The sequence below is a fragment of the Artemia sp. Qi Xiang Cuo genome, chromosome 9 (assembly GCF_049724085.1).
Source record: "Artemia sp. Qi Xiang Cuo chromosome 9, ASM4972408v1, whole genome shotgun sequence".
NCBI classification, from domain to species: Eukaryota; Metazoa; Arthropoda; class Branchiopoda; order Anostraca; family Artemiidae; genus Artemia; species Artemia sp. Qi Xiang Cuo.
The window spans coordinates 3,438,413-3,456,304 of NC_142802.1; the positions used below are offsets into that span (position 1 = coordinate 3,438,413).

At 34.3% G+C, this 17,892-nt stretch overlaps 1 protein-coding gene across 1 annotated transcript in view; it reads right to left on the reverse strand.

Annotated features, from left to right (window-relative positions):
* LOC148948239 (semaphorin-1A-like) overlaps positions 1 to 17,892 on the reverse strand; it is a 418,473-nt gene that overhangs the window by 26,245 nt on the left and 374,336 nt on the right. Inside the window, exon 9 of the mRNA XM_089094665.1 lies at positions 6,621 to 6,753. Coding sequence (XP_088950791.1) covers positions 6,621 to 6,753 — 133 coding nt within the window. The remainder of the gene's footprint in view (positions 1 to 6,620; positions 6,754 to 17,892) is intronic.

Sequence of the window (17,892 nt, forward strand, 5' to 3'; positions counted from 1 at the left end):
AAAGCGATTGGCCTTTAAGAGTGTTTTACGTAAAATTAAATTGTGAAATGCCATTTAGACTTGTGTTTTTTATTCAGTTACCCTTTCGCTGTTACTGAGAAAGGGTCGTCCAATTTTAGTTTTGTGTTCTTATTTTAAGGTTAATTTTTTTATATTTTTATCAGTTTTATTCTGCACTGAGGACGGTCAAGCGGAGGTCTTGACCGAAATATTTGCATAATTTTTCAAATCTTTCACAGGCTGTTAATTGTCCTCATTTTCTTCCTTTCTTCACGATTTTATGCTTTAAAAAAATGTTACGTTAGGCATAATAAACTTTAGAGGAGAGTAGAAAAACTGAGAAATGCTTTTAAGGTTTTTTGACTGTTACTAAGATCTATTTTATTACTTTGGATTTGTCTATTATTTTATTTTATATTTTGGTTTTAATTTTTTAATTATATTTTATCTTATAATTTATATCATTTTGATTTAATTTAATAATTAACTTAACTGATCAGTAGTTACGTGGAATTTCCCACGCCGTAAGTCCTCATAGGTTTTTTTCAGTGCGAAAGTGTTGTTAATTCTATTCAACTATTTTTGATTAATAAAAAATAGAAGTTAAAGTTGTCTTAACCAGTTGTATTAACGAAGATTTAACTTATCTTACATTGTATTTCTACAAGGAAGGTTTTGTTTAGGCACCCCAAGCATTACAACATCAACAAAGTTATATCAAAGGCTTAAGTTCCTTGCAATTTCTGTGAATTAGAGAATGCTAAATAACGCATTTTAGATTTTCACAATTTTTTTCTGGAAATTCTTGGGAAAACAAACTTCTGAATATCTTGAGAGTATTGTTTTTTTGTTTTTTAACAGAAACTTCTGAACATCTTGAGAACATTGTGTTTCTTGTATTGAATTTATTCTTGGAAACAAAAGAAACTTCTAAATATCAAGAGAGCAAAATACGACAAGAGAAAAAGGATAGAAAAAACTTAGAAAAAAGATAAAAAAGAAAAAGGATAGAAGCAATCGATAGAACCCGTATAGCTTGAGCAAGTTTTACAACAACAACCAGAATTACCGAAACCAATTTGTTACCTTTATAGTCGTAAATTAATACGTCGTAGTCTACGTATTTGTTCATAACACAAGAGGTGACGCCGAGAGCGTATTGAAAATTTCTATTGGGGGGGGGGGGGGGGTTTCACAAAGAAAAACTTTGGAAAAAAGAAAAAAAAATTATTTCTATACATTTTTTTTAACATTTTTACGAGTCGGACAAAAAATTCGAAGGGGGGGGGGTCCAAGCTCTGAAACCCTTTCCTGGATACAGCCTTGAGTGAAGTACATATATATATATATATATATATATATATATATATATATATATATATATATATATATATATATATATATATATATATATATATATATATATGTGAACTAGTTTTAAGACATAGGAGTAGCATATAACGTGCTTTTTGGTATTAATAATCCTTTATGTGAGCTCTTCAAAGGGTAATTTAACAAAGCACATGAAACAAAGTACAGAAGTCCAAAGAGAGGATTCGCCGCTGGTTTTATTTTCAATACGCCAATCATGTGATGGAAATATTTTTATCCTTGTTTTTGTGTTAGCTTCTTTCTGAAAATGGTTTTATTGAGAAAAATATCAACTTTTTGTTAACCCTATTTTAAAGGACCATCAATAAAAGTTCAAATAGGGATAAAATCCTTTTAATCGATAGTGTTTCACAAACAGTGATAGAAATTCACAAAAATACCGGATATTTCGGTCACTGCATATGTGATCGAAATATCTGGTATTTTTGTGAATTTCTATCACTGTTTGTGAAACACTGTCGATTAAAAGGATTTTATCCCTATTTGAACTCTTATTTATCGTCATGGAAAGTCAGTATGGTATCTGAAATTATAAAGGAGCATAAGTGAGAATATGAAAAGTGAAAAGTCAATCTGGTACTTAGACACTAAAACATTAAAATATGTGAAGAGTAGGCTTGGTCAGACTGAATTTTGAAATAATTACATGCCCCATTTTTTTTTTCAGCAAACTTAAGTCGGTGTTTCAGTACCCGGTTAGGCCTCTTTGGTCGGGGCAGTAGTTGATTAATTTCGGTTTCCAAAAAATTAAAATCTATCCAAATTCGTGGGTGCTGGTTGCTAATTTCGATGCTCAAAAAATTGACAACAATAATTTAGACAGCATGATAGAGCATACGATGGTACCGATGGGATCATTACTTCCAAAAATCACTTTGCTGGGAAAACACTGTTCAGTAATCCATGGAAGAAAACGAGGAAGAAATATCATTGATTTACTGCCCCTAGAAAAAAAAACTTTCCAGAGACTACCCTCTTGGAATTTCACGCGAATTGGGAGAAAGGCTCACAATGACGCCCCCTAGATTTTGAAAAAAATCTTTGGTTGAATCGTCTTAAAAAAAGCCCCCTTCCCAGACTTTCAAAAATGTCTTTTTGTATCTCTATTTAAAAACAAATTGAGGAATTTTCCTTGCCCCAACTACATTATTGTGAATTGATGATCAAAACCAAACGCTAAAAAAGTTACAACTTAAATCCGATTTATGAGATTTCACAGGGCATCAGAATTAGCAAATTTTATTTTAGGGTTCAAAAAATTAGCAAACTACTGCCCCGACTTTAGATCGAAAGAGCACCGACACAGGTACCGAAGGCCCGATTTTAGCAAGAACAAATTCTGTTAAAATTTACACACACAGACACACACAAAAATCCTGTTACGAATGCTTGATAAGGAAAACATCAAGCCCAGCCACTCATACAAAGTAAATCATTCTAGTCACATTAGTTTTGGTCAATTACAAAAAAAAAAAAAATATATAAAAAGCGGACTTGGTCAGATTAAATTCTGAAAGACTGTCATATATCCCACAAACATTTTCAAAATTAAACACGTGATAACAATTCTAATAAAAAAGAAAGCATTTTTGTGCAATCAATCCTAATATTCTGCTGGGTCTGTCACGCAAAGGGAATACTCCTAGTCACATCCGGTGGTCAAGACCAGTGGCGGATCCAGGGGCGAGGGGGCGGACCCCCCCCCCAACGTAGTCTAAAGTAGTGTAATTTACCTAATTAATGCAAGTTTGTGTTAATTAAACTTGCTCCTAACGCAAGCTTATTGGATCAACCTATTTTGCCCCCCCCCCTAAAAAATCCTGGATCCGCTTTTCACTGCTAATGTTCCAGAATATCGAACATGGATCTATATTTTCTTAAAATGAAACAAGTTTGGCAAGTTTTATCGATTGATGTCAAAGAAACGAAAACGTATCGCAATTCGATAAGAATAATTCTGGTTGGTCGAGTCAAGCATACAGTTTGACAAGCTATATTAAGAGTTCTATTACTTTTAGACAGCTGAAAGATCAATGCCTTAAATTTAAAACCTAGGGCTAGAAAGGACTTCAAGTGAAAGGAGCGTGTTTATCTCTTTCGCTACAAGATGACCCCAGAGCCTACGGCGGCTTACACTACGTATGTAATTTCCTACTCTAAGTGGTTAAGTTACGGTACGTTAAGTTTAACCTCACATACTTAAACAAGTGCTTTCACACTAAGCTAACCTAAAAATCCATAATATCATAATCATCGTCATAACTCATCACAATCATCATAAAAAAACTATTTAAAAAGTAAAAATGTGGAATTGAGATAGAGATTCAAGCTCTGATCAGACAATAAAAGCTTTCTAGGAAAAGCTAATTCCTTTATTTTCAAAATTTACTATTTACTCGTCCAGAAGTTCCGATTTATTGTTACTATGCTCACTTTTCCATAACTCAACATAGATTTATGCACGTGCCATATCATAGTCACATCTATGGATAAAGAAATGACATGGCAATTTTCTTGATTTGAGCGTCACACTTGTATTTAAAAAGTAAAATATTAAAACTGCAAGAAATTAGTTTAAAGAGTTTGCTCCAACAGTAATTTGTATCCAACTATTCTCTACTAATACTAAGTCTTCTTAACTTTTGTCAGATTCCTCTCCTAGATAGAAAAACCGCTGTTCTAAGTTTCCATCGTTCCTAGTTTCAAAAAGTATACCTTAAACCTTGACTCTGATTGGTCAGTCAAGAAATTTATGCTTGAAAGTTGAACAATGTTCAACTCGAGAAATTACGAACGGCGAACGCAATTGGCGCTATAGTCGTGCGTAATTTTGATTTTATTGACAAGTGTGACTGTAATGTGGCATGGGCATTAAGCAACGTAAAATTTTAGGTAGAGTCTACAGAGAAATGCCTACATTACGGCCAAAATTTGCTCCGTATGATGCTCCGTTAGGCAATGTAACGTAACCTCCTTTTTTTTTTTTTTTTTTTTTTCTTTCTTCTTCCACCTCCTCTCCTCTCGGTGACTTTCAAATTTTCTTCAAAAATATCTCATAATTTATTTGATGTCACCTACTCTTTTCTTAATAAAAAAACTTCCTCAAAAATTTCAAAATATTAAATTTATATAAAATTGAGCATTCCAAAAATATATCAGGTTATAGAAATAGAGGTATACTATATTTCAATTTTCATATATCTTTTAGGTTCATCCGATATCTTAGGCTGCCCTTCCCCCTTAGGGTACCCCTTCCATCGTGACCTTAAATTACTGTAACGTAACCTCCTAAGTGTTGCTAGTGTGAAAGGTTCTACGACGTAGTATGAAAGTACCATAAACCAGAATACATTATCTTACAAAGAAAAAGAAAATCTGTTTTATATTCCACAACAAAAAATTTAAGTCTCAACCAAGACCTCACAAGCTTTTCGTACGCGTTAAAAAAAAAATTTAAGTCACAACTAAAATAAGTATAAGAATAGCTAGTAAAAAAAAATAGACGGACAGATCAAGCTTGCGTTTTTGGATGAGACATTTAGCTTCCCTTGGAAAAAGGTTTTCACTCCGGATTATGATAGCCTAGAAATATCGCACCTAGTATTAACGCTAAAACGGAGACACAAATCGTCTCGTCCACCCTCCCAAGTCTTAAATCGTAGGAAATGGGCATAGGACAGATAAAAGCTTTTTGTAAACATAAAATAACTCTTCATGGTTACGTATTTTACGGAGCATTTCGGTTCTACGCAATTCCCGAGAAACAAGCTAATCAAATAGTTGTCATGTACGAAGAGACGGAATGTTGTGTTAAAACCTTTATAGCAACACGTGGTACTTCGACATGATGAACGACGTCAAGCAAGGGTATGCTCTCTCACCTCTTCTCTTCGTCCTACTTGTAGAAAAAATCTCTTGACATATAGATCGACGTGGAATCCGAATGGCAGGAAAGCTTCATCAGGATGTCGACTTCGCCGAGAACGTTGGGCTCATAGAAGCCGACAAGCAAAATCTCCGGGAATTCCTGAAGAGACTAGCGAATAAAACTGAACAGTTCGGATTACACTCAAACGCTCTGGGACTAAAGCTATGTCAATTAGCAGCTCTCCCATACGAAGCCAATAAGGAAACGAAAACAACGAGAAAGTGACAGACGTCAAGTACTAGCAAAGTACAGTAACTTCCAACGGCAACTCTAGAAAAGAACTATAGACCAAAATAGCCAGAACGAACGCAGTATTTTGGAGATTTCTACCAGTCTCTAAATCTACAGTATACTCTCAAAAGCTGAAACTCAGGATGTTCCAGAGCAACGTTGTGTCTGCCCTGAGTTACTCTATGGAATTCATAAAGAAAGAAAAACGAGCAAAAATGGGGTTTTATAGGCCAAATGAAGATACTGAAAAAACAAAGCGAATATTTCGAGAGGACAAACGCCTCTCTTCTTCAGCGCGAAACGAAACGATGGATCAATAAAAGCCAAAAATTAAAAGAATTAAAACCAACTACCAAACGAGTTGTTCGCTAGTATCCTTCGATGGCAGTTCATATTTTTTTGGATTTTATGCAAATCGCGAATATTGGCAAATGACTAGCTTCTATGGTTGTTAGGTAGTTGTTTTTAATTTTTTTAATTTTTGGCTTTTATTGATACATCTTTTCGTTTCGCGCTGAAGAAAAGAGGCGTTTTTACTCTAGAAATATTCGCTTTTTTTTTTAAGTGTCTTCATTTGGCCTATAAAAAACCCAATTTTTCTCGTTTTTCTTTATTTATTTTATGTCAGGCCAATGTGGTTTAATAAATTATCTTCTATGGAATTCCTTCTGACGAGTCTCATCCTACAGTGGAAGGACATCTACGCAGCAGTCCATTTAAGGAATGATTGGAAGCTACTCGCTGAAATGATCTGTGTCTCTGGAAGTCACTGGGGGAACTAAGGTCTAAGGAAAGGCTTTGTGTTTACAACAAACAATGACTAAAAAGACCCTAAATAAGACAATGATTGAAAACCAATTTTTTGATAATTGAATAAGAAATGCAAAGAAATTCAGAAAAGATCACGGGGGGGGGGGAGACTCTTCCCCCTGGTTACCTCTCTGTCTTCAATACATCAACTACAAGCTCATTTTTAAAACCTGCACAAAACAATAGCCCTGGTCCCTTTTTGCGTCACTACATTCATCACAAACATCAGAAGACAATTGAAAATTTAGTCAATTCTTACCTGTGAATGGTCATATGAGTAATGGCTACTTTTTGCGAGAAAACTTGAATTTCTTCAATGATGACAGGCCGTACTGATTTGGTAGCCGTATCGGTAGACTCGGCATTAACGGCTTTTATTACTTTACCATTGTCTGAAATAAGATAGGACACTTAAAAAATTAGAGCCTTGGACGGTAAAGTTAATACCCGATCTATTACAACCAATTCAATGAGTGTCTTCATATATCAAATTAATTAATACCTTTATCTATAAGTCGCTCATTAATGTCGTTTTTATTTATCTTAGTTATTCTTTTTCGCTTATCTCAATACCACACAGCGTCAAAGGTATAAATACTGGTGTTAATATTTCTTTTGTTGTAATTTTTTTTTTCTTGTAAACATTTACAGGAAAGGGGTTATTGGGAGGAGAATAAGTGGCCCTTACCCTTACCATGATTTTCAAAGACCAAGTAACAAATAAATCTATTTCCTTGGTGGAGGACACACCAAGCATAGAAAGAGGAAAACTTCCTTTGTATGTATTTAGAACATTAAATGCCTGTTCAGGCCGACTTGGGGTGATTGGGCATTCAAGGCACCAGGCTAGTATTCCATATAATCGTCAATTTAACTTCCACCAATAAGAGATTTATACTACAACGAACTTGTTACTTGTTTTAAAGCTGTTAATTTCATTAAAACATTGTTATCAGTAATTGAATATTTAGCTAATATGGTTTGTTTGGATATTTGAAAAATCAGGGTATATCAGTTTTATTCGATCAATTTATTTATTATCGTTTACATGAAAACATTGTTATAGACCACGTTTTAGATGAAAATTAATAGTTTATTCACAGCTGAGAAACAATTTTTTTATGCCTTCTCTATGACTCCGCAGAAGTTATACTTCATCATAACCAGAAAATATCAATAACTTGCTGATATTTACTTTCTTACTTTATTGTTCTCTGTTAATCTCTGTAAATTACAAATTAGTGAAGCGCTAATTCTTTCTAGGTTATAAGTACCATATTGATCTATACATTATTAACCCCTTTCTTTATTTCTTCGTCACAGAAAGGCCGTAATTCCGGCGCGCAAGTTGAACACTGTACAAAGGTTCCTCGTCGCAAAAGGGACTCGCCATAAAGCAAAACCATTTTTCATCATGGGAAAAAAGTCTCAGCCCAGATACGACATATTTTTAAGTTAATATTGTAATTTACGTCTAAGGGGTCAAGGAGGCAAGAATCTAAAACAATTGCCTCTAAAAAGCGTCAAACAAACACCCAGCGCCATCTAACATACCGGTAAAGGTAATGAAGCTACATATAAGAACCTAAATAGAAATGTATCTATTTCTGCTCTTACTTTTTTAGTTGCTTTTACTTAACATTGGGCCCAAAATAAGTGAGCCCCGTATACCAGAACGATGAAATGGGTATGTTTGTGTATATTCTTTTCCAACTAGCATATGAGATGCATTATAAATCTAGCTCTAGCTTGTTTACAATATGATAAGAAATAGTTTAAAAAAAAAAAGAATTTGCCTGATTCCAAAATTTCAGGTATGATAGGCCTGTAGATGCCTGAAAATGGGATAATATAGGCCTGCAGATGGAATTGAAATTTCAGCAAAATAGGCTTGTTTTGAATTTATTTGAATTTGAACTTTTTTTTTGCTGTGGCAAAGATTAAACCAGCCCCATTCTGGGTAGTGGCATTTATAGGATCTCCTGTTTTTGTGGTTGTTTCTCTACTGGAAGGACCCACTAACAATTGAGAGAGAGGTTGTTGGAACACATATCTTCAATCGAAAAGCCATGAAGCTACACTAAAGGCCCGAGAATTTTGACTTGGCCTCAGCCCACCATATTTACTATAACCCGCACCACTTAATTTTTTTAAAAACACCTCCATTATTACCTCCGTTATAGGTCTCGTGCAAATTTTCAGAGGCATTAAAATTAAGGAATATATCATTGGAATATTAACCTATGGTAGAGATACTGCTGAAATTTATTTGAGCCCTATTTATATTGAACTTGTTAATTCAAATTTCCTTTTTTTACATTACAACATTTCGCAACCTAATAAAATGTCAGATGATACCAGACCTGCTAAGTGATTAGCTTTTAAAAAGCCTTAAATAATATTAACTTAGATATAGCATCTAGATTTGTCATTCAATATTAAATTTTTGGTACTTGGGCACTATATGGGTCTTTACATGGAAACCAGTCACGAAAAACCCGTTTTTAACGGGTTAATTCAAGAGACCGCTATAGATTAATGCAATGCATAGCGTGATTTTCAATGCGTTTACGATATTTAAACTGTTGTTTTTTGGGGTTTAGGATGGGGGGGGGGGGGCAGGTACCTAGGTTAGGTTGGGTTACGTATTTAATATATGCTATGCCTTACCCTCAACCCCCCCCCCTAACGTGCAAATATATAGCCAAAATTGTTTATAAACTATTATATATTCATCCTATTTCATTTCATTCCACTAGCATTAACCAAACTTGTTTTTTTAGAAAGGCCCATATAATGCTCAAGTACCGAATTTTTTATTCAGACACCCTTTCACCGTTACATGAAAAGGTTCTTCTTTTATTTTAGTGCTGTTTTTAACTATTTGTTTCTATGTATTTTGGTGATAGTTTTTTACGGTTTGTTTTTATTTTTCTATTATGGCACTGAGGACGGCTGAGCGGGAGGTCTCGGCCAAAATATCAGCACTTTTGGTTTTATTTTCACTAGATGGAACTATTCTCGTTGTTTTTTTTCTTGACGCACATGTTTTTCTCATCTTGCCACTTTCCATCTTATTTTGTTCACGAGATAACTTAGAAATGCCCATTTTCTTCCAAAAAGAGTTATACCATCTATCCTGAAGTTACAGAAATTGTTGGGGCTTTGAGAGTTTGATATCAGAATTGTTTTTGTCTTATCTTGAAAACCAGACAAAAACTACGCTTATATAACTAACTGTAAACGAAAGAAAATTCCAAAAACATTTCTACTTTTTTTTTCTTGCTCTCCTGCAAAATTCATGTCTTGTAAAACTGGAAAGTGAGTCAAATTAACTTCTAAAAATCATTTGATTTTCAATGTTAGTAAAGTTTTAATAAAGGGTTGGTATTAATCTTTCTTAGAGAATATCCTATAGCCTGAATAGTTCAGTGTCAATCACACGCTGTGATGCTAAAAACCTAAAAAAACGAATTTGTTCGGATTTGATCCCGAGTGCCTTAAAACTCTACTTGCTCAAACAATGAGTTCTGAATTTAATCTCTGAATTTTAGCAGCCGACGTTCTGAATTCACGAAAAGAAATCCATGTCTTGTAAAACTGGAAAGTGAGTCAAATTAACTTCTAAAAATCATTTGTTTTTCAATCTTAGTAAAGTTTTTATAAAGGGTTGGTATTAATCTTTATTAAAGGTTATCCTATAGCCTGAATAGTTCAGTGTCAATCAAACGCTGTGATGCTAAAGACCTAAAAAAAAAAACGAATTTGTTCGGATTTGATCCCGAGTGCCTTAAAACTCTACTTGCTCAAACAATGAGTTCTGAATTTAATCTCTGAAATTTAGCAGCCGACGTGCTGAATTCACGAAATGAATTTAATTTAAAGTTATGATCTATTTTGGCTTTGTCCGGACAAGTCCATAGCCCCTGTTCATGCCAATAGAAGTAAAAAAAAAATCTGGAGAGCGGGATTATATTTGTATACAAGCTCATATAATAATTAAAAGTACCTCCATTCTTTCTAGAGGCCTTGTAAGCTTTCTAAAACCTAGCAATATCATTCAACCTCATGGGGGAAATTCCGACAGCAAAGAAGGACAATAAATCAGTAAGTTGTCTCTATTCTCAGCTTCAAAATCAGCCAATAAACTACATATTAACCGTCAGACCAGGCTTCCTATTTTAATTACTTTGTCTTTCCAAGAAAAGAATTTTTTTTTTGGATGATCAAAGTAAGTTCCCATGTTTTTGTCACAGAATATAGCAGTCCTCTAATATTTACTCCTGCCATTTTTCCTTTTTTGACAGCGTTGCCAATGAAACACTTTTTTGCTGAAGTAGATAGTCTTATAACTTCAAGTTTCTATGGAGTTCTGAGTTTATATCTGAGGTAAAGTTTGAAAAAAGGAAACAAATTGCATGGCTACAAGAGGCAGAGAGATACCACTCCACCCTCAAAAAGAACGTTTGGTGATAAAAAAGCATAGGAGGCAATAAAGTACTTGAACTTGTAAATCGTTAACAGCCATTAAAGCATAATTGGACAGGAAAGAAATGAAGCTCAAGTAACCCCAATTTCAAGCAGTCGTTGTTTCTGCACATAGTCTAAGTCTCAAATAAGTAAATATGAATTTTTCTTCCAGAATTTGCAGTTGAGGTTTCACTAGTTCATAACCCATAATAGCTCTAGAGTACGAATCATAAGAGCTGGCAGGTTCAGGTTAGTCGGCAGGTTCAGCCTGACAGGTAAGTCTCAAATACTTAAACGCAAGAGCTAAGCACAATTCACGGTTGAAGCAGTAATAGTTCATTGCTCACAGTTTTAAACTGCAAGAGCTTGTAGTTTCAACAAGGCTTTTATTCTCAACCTGCAATATATTTGGATTGAAACTCGATTTTTTTTTAATTTGTCACTCATAGCCCTTCACGTCAACCGTCACACGCTCATTGAAATGCATCATTAATGATGCATTTGTAATGAATTAATAATGATCAATGAGCGCGTGACCGCTGATGGCAGGCACATTCGGAGAATTTCTTTTTCAGGTGGGACGGGTAACAGAAAGAAATTGATAATTTGAATAAAACGTACCAAGATATTTATAAAAAATTATTATTCGGAGGGGATGAGCCCGAGGCCCCCTGCATAGTCAAAGACCAACAAAGCGTGTTTTTTTGGCTGCTAAAACTATAGTAGAACAGATAGAAAACTTATACATTCTAAATTACAAATGAATTTGTTGGTGATTTGTTTATTACTCATGACAATTGGTTCTTTGTAACTTTGGTTATTATTCATCTCAATTGATCTCAAAAGAAGAACAATATTCCAATATTTCCGTCAAGCCCTTCGCTCAACCGTCCTCAGAGGAGAATTAATCGCAGAAATTATTTACGGCATGGTCAGTTCAGTCACCATAAATATGGCTTACATTATCATATCTTACCAGCAGCCATATTTCGTTGGATACCTTTTTTTGTGCAAACTTGATCAATGCACAAAAAAAGGAACTTGGCAATTTTTCTCAAGTTTGGCCGAACTGCTGTTCAGTATTCGTAAGGATTACTTCCTCAATGAAAATAAAAAATAATTGAGCAGAAAACAGGGGCGGATCCAGGATTTTTTTAGGGGGGGGGGGAGCAAAACAGGTTGATCCGATAAAGTTGCGTTAGGAGCAAGTTTAATTAACGCAAACTTACATTAATTAAGTAAATTACACTACTTTAAACTACGTTAGGGGGGGGGGTGCGCCCCCCTCTCACCCCTCTGGATCCGCCACTGGTAAGAAAAATCTGACCGATGTACTTTTTTTTTATAAAGTCGTCTTGATAGCATTGCAGAAAAACGTAATTTTTCACAAACACATTGTTTTTTTTTGTCTTTTCCATATTGGCTCTCGAAAATGGCGGCGGATCGAAGTGGAAAGTTCACCATCGCACCAAAAGCCCACCATCGATCAAAAAATTGAAAGACATCAAAGAGGCAGAGCTCTGATCTTAGTGCATAGTTAGTTTTTTACTAGCTAGAATATATATGGATAAATGGCATACATTTTTTTGCTATTTATTTTTGAAAAAAAATTAGCGGTATATTATGATCAACACTACTACATTTAAATTAACATTTTGTAGTGAGCCAAATTACAAATTATAAAAATCGCTATTCCCTCTTACAAAAGAAACATTTTTCAATGAAATTTTTCTATTCCGGCAAAGGGGGGGGGGCTTTAAAATTTCTTCTTCGTCTTTCTAAACGAGACGTGAATCAAGGAAAGAGACTTAAATAACAAGTAAATGGAGTTGCCATAACAACATATACGAAGGATCGTTTTTTTTTTGGTTCGCTTTTAGTTTGATATTTTGTCTCGAATCCTTTAAGAGTGACTTCTGAAGCACAAGGGCAATTGGGATGGGACAAAAGATCTTTCTTTACCAAGGACACAGGAGCTTATTAATTTGCATTTGCTTTAGATGATAAAACTTAAGGTTAAAATGTTTTAAAACGCAGTCGGTAAATAAACATTTTCAACTACCCAGTAACTACAGTCGTTGTAATCATAAAAATTCTTTCAGAATTACAATATGAATCTTCAGCATAAAGAGCAGTTGGTTAAGGACGGGGCAACCTCCCTTATATACAGAATAATTTGTTGGTACTTGTGCATTATACTCTACACACGAAAGAAGTCAAGTTTGGTTAATGCTAATGAAATAAAATAAAATAGGATGAATATATGATAGTTTAGAAACAACCGCCCCCCCCCCTAAACCCCAAAAAACAATCGTTTAAATATTGTAAACTCGATAAGAAACCACGCTTTGCAATCAATTTAGGTAGCAAATACTCGTTTGACGGGTCTCCATGTCTGGTTTGCTTGTACAATCTATAGCGCTATGTAGATAATAATGCACAAGTACCAATTTGTTTGTTTTTGGTTTCAATGTCGCTGTTTAATTTCATGTAATAGCTAGTTTTTCGATTATTTAATTCTTGACTTATTAATTAATACTTTCAAAATTACAATTATAATCACTATTTGATTAATTTTGTATTTGTTTTTATCAATGAAACGTTAACAGTCGGTGGAATTTCTTGAAATAGAATCCATATGACGGTGTTCTCGATGTTCTACCGGTGTTCTATTTTTTTTTCTACGGTGCAACCATTTTCGTGATAAATTACAGGCATTGGCACTCGGTTTATTTTATAAACTCTATTTAAAGCCTAACTTATCTTGTCAATAGCTTCAACTTTTTAAATTCATTATAGGCTTATTTCAGTTCAACAAGTTTGTAACCCTAGTTATACAAGCATCTTGACTTGAATCAAATTGGAAAAATAGCGGCCATAAGGAAGTACGAAAAATTTATAGAATCCAGTAGCCTTGAAAACCATTAAGCCCGGTCTTAACTGGTATCTCCGAATTAAAATACGACGTTTATTTAGAGCTGCTGCTTTCTCATCCTGCTTATATCGGATTTTGGCAATCAATTTGAGAACGTCCTTGTTTTTCTCATACTTCTCTTTCCTTTTGCCAGTAACCTGTTTAGGTCGATTTTCATATCTTTCCTTCTCCTTAAGTTTTTTTCCTAATTGTGAAACCATTACAATAAATAATTTCCTTATGGGAATAAATATTATCAAACAGTTCGTGTTTAAGTATCGTATCGAGTCCCACGAACCTAACAAAAAATAAAACTAATTTTAAAATTTTCAGGTATTTTTCTAGTTTAAATTAAAAGATTAAAATTATTGCTCGGATACCATAAATATTTTTGCAGTTTATAACTTGAGCGATTCTGAACTGAAACTAAAATAAAATAAAAATTTATTTATTTCAATTTTTACGTCACGTCACTCATTAAATTCCGTTTTTTAAAGTTTCGGTTACTATTGAGACGAGTCGCTCTTACTATACAGTTCGTTACCACGAACTGTTTGATTGCTTCCAAAATCAAATATCTTTGAAAAGACTGCAGTATGAAAAGACATCAAAATTGCAGTTTTTTGTAAAAAGTTATTCTGTTTTTTTTTTGGTAAAAAAAGCACTAGAACTTTTAATTTCCGTTCAAATGTGCCCTCTCGCGACATTTTAGGACCACTGGGTCGATACGATCACCCCTGGGAAAAAACAACAAACAAATCTACACGCATCCGTGATCTTTCTTCTGGCAAAAAATACCAAATTCCACATTTCTGCAGATAGGAGCTTGAAACCTCTACAATAAGGTTTTCTGATACACTGAATCTGACAGTGTGATTTTCGTTAAGATTCTATGACTTTTAGGGGTCGTTTTTCCCTTTTTTCGATAATAAGGCAAAGTTTCTCAGACTCGTAACTTTTGATGGGTTACATTAAACTTGCTGAAACTTATACTTTTAAAATCAGCGTAAAAATCACATTCTTTTGATGTATCTATTAGTATCAAACTTACGTTTTTTAGAGTTTCGGTTAATTGAGACGAGTCGCTCTTACTATACAGTTCGTTACCACGAACTACTTGATAAATACTTGTATTAATTGGCAAATAGTATTGATACCCTTCGTCTTTGGGCAGTAACATAACAAATGTGAATAATACAGATACAGATTTTTTACAGTTACAGGTAAAAAGCACCCACGATCAATCTTCTTCAGATTTGCTAAGTATCTTTTACATTTGCTTCCTTGGACAAGAAACTCATAAAATTATCCATTTTTATAAGCTTGCAGAACCAAATATAAGTATTAAAAAATCTCTGTCCCGTTTTCAAAGAAATTTTTATCCTCCTTGGTCATCAATTTGTTCGCAATAGTTTGTTCGTATTATTGCAATGTATGCATTAAAGAGTTTTTTTTTTCATCATGTATTTGAATTTTCAATTTGTGTTTGTGTCCTTTTTTTTGTTATCTTTAGTGATCTATTGTACCTTTTTTTGACGGGCAATAGAAGAATAATAATAATATTAAAGCATACAGTCGTTTTGTTTTTATCTATTCAAGTAAGCACTAAAGCAATACCCTATAACAGGTTCAAAACGGCTAATGGTTCAGGAACTTGAACATACCATCGCCTCTTTTAATCGTTTTATATCCACTGATAAGGAAAGTAATAAAAGAAGTGAGGTCTAATCGTCTTACACTTTATTAACTCAATGCGAAACTCTGATCTTCGTATATAAGCTTCCTAAGGCGCAGAACCGTTATGATCCTTCCCACATCAACTAAGATGGGTTTTAATGAAGCTTTAGGCCTGTTTTTTCACTCATCAATGTGCTAAGATCTCACATATTTTGTCAGAAAACGCTTAAAATTGAAATCTTTGAACAAAGATCTTACATCTTTGGTCGTTGTTGTGCAAACGTCCTTCATCATTCTGCTCTGTTCAGCGGTCTGAGAACAATGATGAGTAGATCATCAAAGTTCTCTCATCATTGTTCTATATGGCAAAACAATGGCGGTCTTCACACTTTTTGCTAACATCAGTGAGCTGTAAGATCTTAGAACAAAGATGAGTTAAAAAACGATAATCTTTGCAGAAAGATGTAAGATCTTAGAGCTAAAAAACAGGCCTTTTATAAAGGAAGAATCTATCTTCCGTAAGACATATCTAAATGGCGGTTCAACTGATGCTGCCCCTTGCGGACCCCTTGCCTTCTAGCTACGCCACTGCTTATGACATATTTATTAACTTAGCCATGTCTGTCATTCATTGTCATATCGGTCTCTTGATTAGAGTCTACGGCCATTAATTTACCTTATTTCTCTGGCACTATTTTCTAAAAGAAAACTTACGTGAATCAAATGATGAAAATACGGATAAATTCATCAGAACAGTGAATAAAAGTCTCTGGAGACATTGATCAAAATTATTTTCTATCAGTGCATGGTGGGCCCGAGCTACACTTCTATTATTAAACTCTGAAGTTTAAACGCTGTTTTTAAAATCAAAGTTAAAGTAACTACTCCATATTTAATTTTCGAAAAAAAAAACAGCTGTGTTATTTTTCTTGAAATAAGACATTTTCTGTTAGATTTCACTTTTGGAAACCTGATAGCTAACACGCTATTCCAAGTCACGCTAATAATGTTTACCTAAAGCTTTTCCTGCTCCAGAAATGCCTCTATTATTTATGTGGATTTTTGGCTATTTCTCTCAGTTTCAGCGATATCAGAATTAGTTCAGAGAAAGCCATCTAATCAATAATAATCACAAGCACCAGTTGGGGGGCCATTTTTCATCTTAATTGAAAATTCCCATTTTTTCATTGATAAATATCGAAAAAAATCCCCCACCCCTCCACATTTCATGAATTGGAGCGACTTAGCCATATTCTAATAATTGTTTGGACTATTTCCGTTATACATATATCACTGCTAAAGATCCCTTGTTTTTAGCATTTCTGTAGCTACATTCAAGATTATCTCGGGAGGACGGGTACATTTTCGGGGGTTATGCAAAATACATTTATCTTGAAAAAAATTTAATAGCGTCTTCTTCACTTCTGTAGCTATCTGCTTGACGAAGAAGGTTCATAATATAATACAAATACAAGCAGACTCCAACGAGCAATGAACAGGTTACCACCACGGTCACTTCCTAAAGTGCTACAATTACCCAAATTGACGTGCTACACAGCGATTTTCGGTGCTACAGTCAACAAACTTTTCGTCTGTTTCGCGGCTTGTGCCATGACACATGCATTTGAATGAACTTATATTAGACTTTAGGTCAATTTTTTAATCTTGTTTAATGTAAAGAGATAAAAATGTATCCTGAGCTGACCAGAGCGCTGAATGGGAAAATGTACTCGCACGCACATATCATGTGTTTAAATGTATTTAGATTATTGTCATGGATAAAAAAAAATGTTCTGATATATATTCTGATATGAGACAAATCAGTGCTACACATGATTGCTACAGAGCTACATATGAGGAAATAGGGCTAAAATAGCACGTGCTACAGGTGGGAACCCTGCTCAGCGTTCGTGTTGGTGCTAGTTTTGCTTATTATTTGGGCAGAGAAAACGGAATCAGAGTCAATATAGGCATTCTTTTACTTAATCCACGAGTAAACGACTATAGGATACATTTTAGGTATATGTATAATAGAATAGATTTTATTGTTTTTTCTTGATTTTCTTGGATATTTTTTTTTTCATTTTTGGGACATCTTCACGCTTAAAAAGCTTGGAAAACCAGCCCCCATTTCTTCGTAAATATTCGCGTAGAACCAATAAGGGCAAATAGCTTTCTTCAGTGAAGCATGAAAAATCTGACAGGATCCAGTGACCTTGAAAACCATTAATGAAGATGCTAAAAGAATAGCAACACTTTTTCACGATCAATAAAAATATATTGCACCAGACTGATAAATGGATAAAACCTTTCAGTTCTGACGAATTCATCAATTTGTTCATGTCATTTAAGCTAGCCAACTTTCCATAATGGCTTCTTTCAAATCACTGAGCTTCGGCTGGCAAGGTCAGTTCGAGTCATCAACAAAAAGAAACGAGCTTCAGCGGTAAAAATTACGTGCTCAATTCAT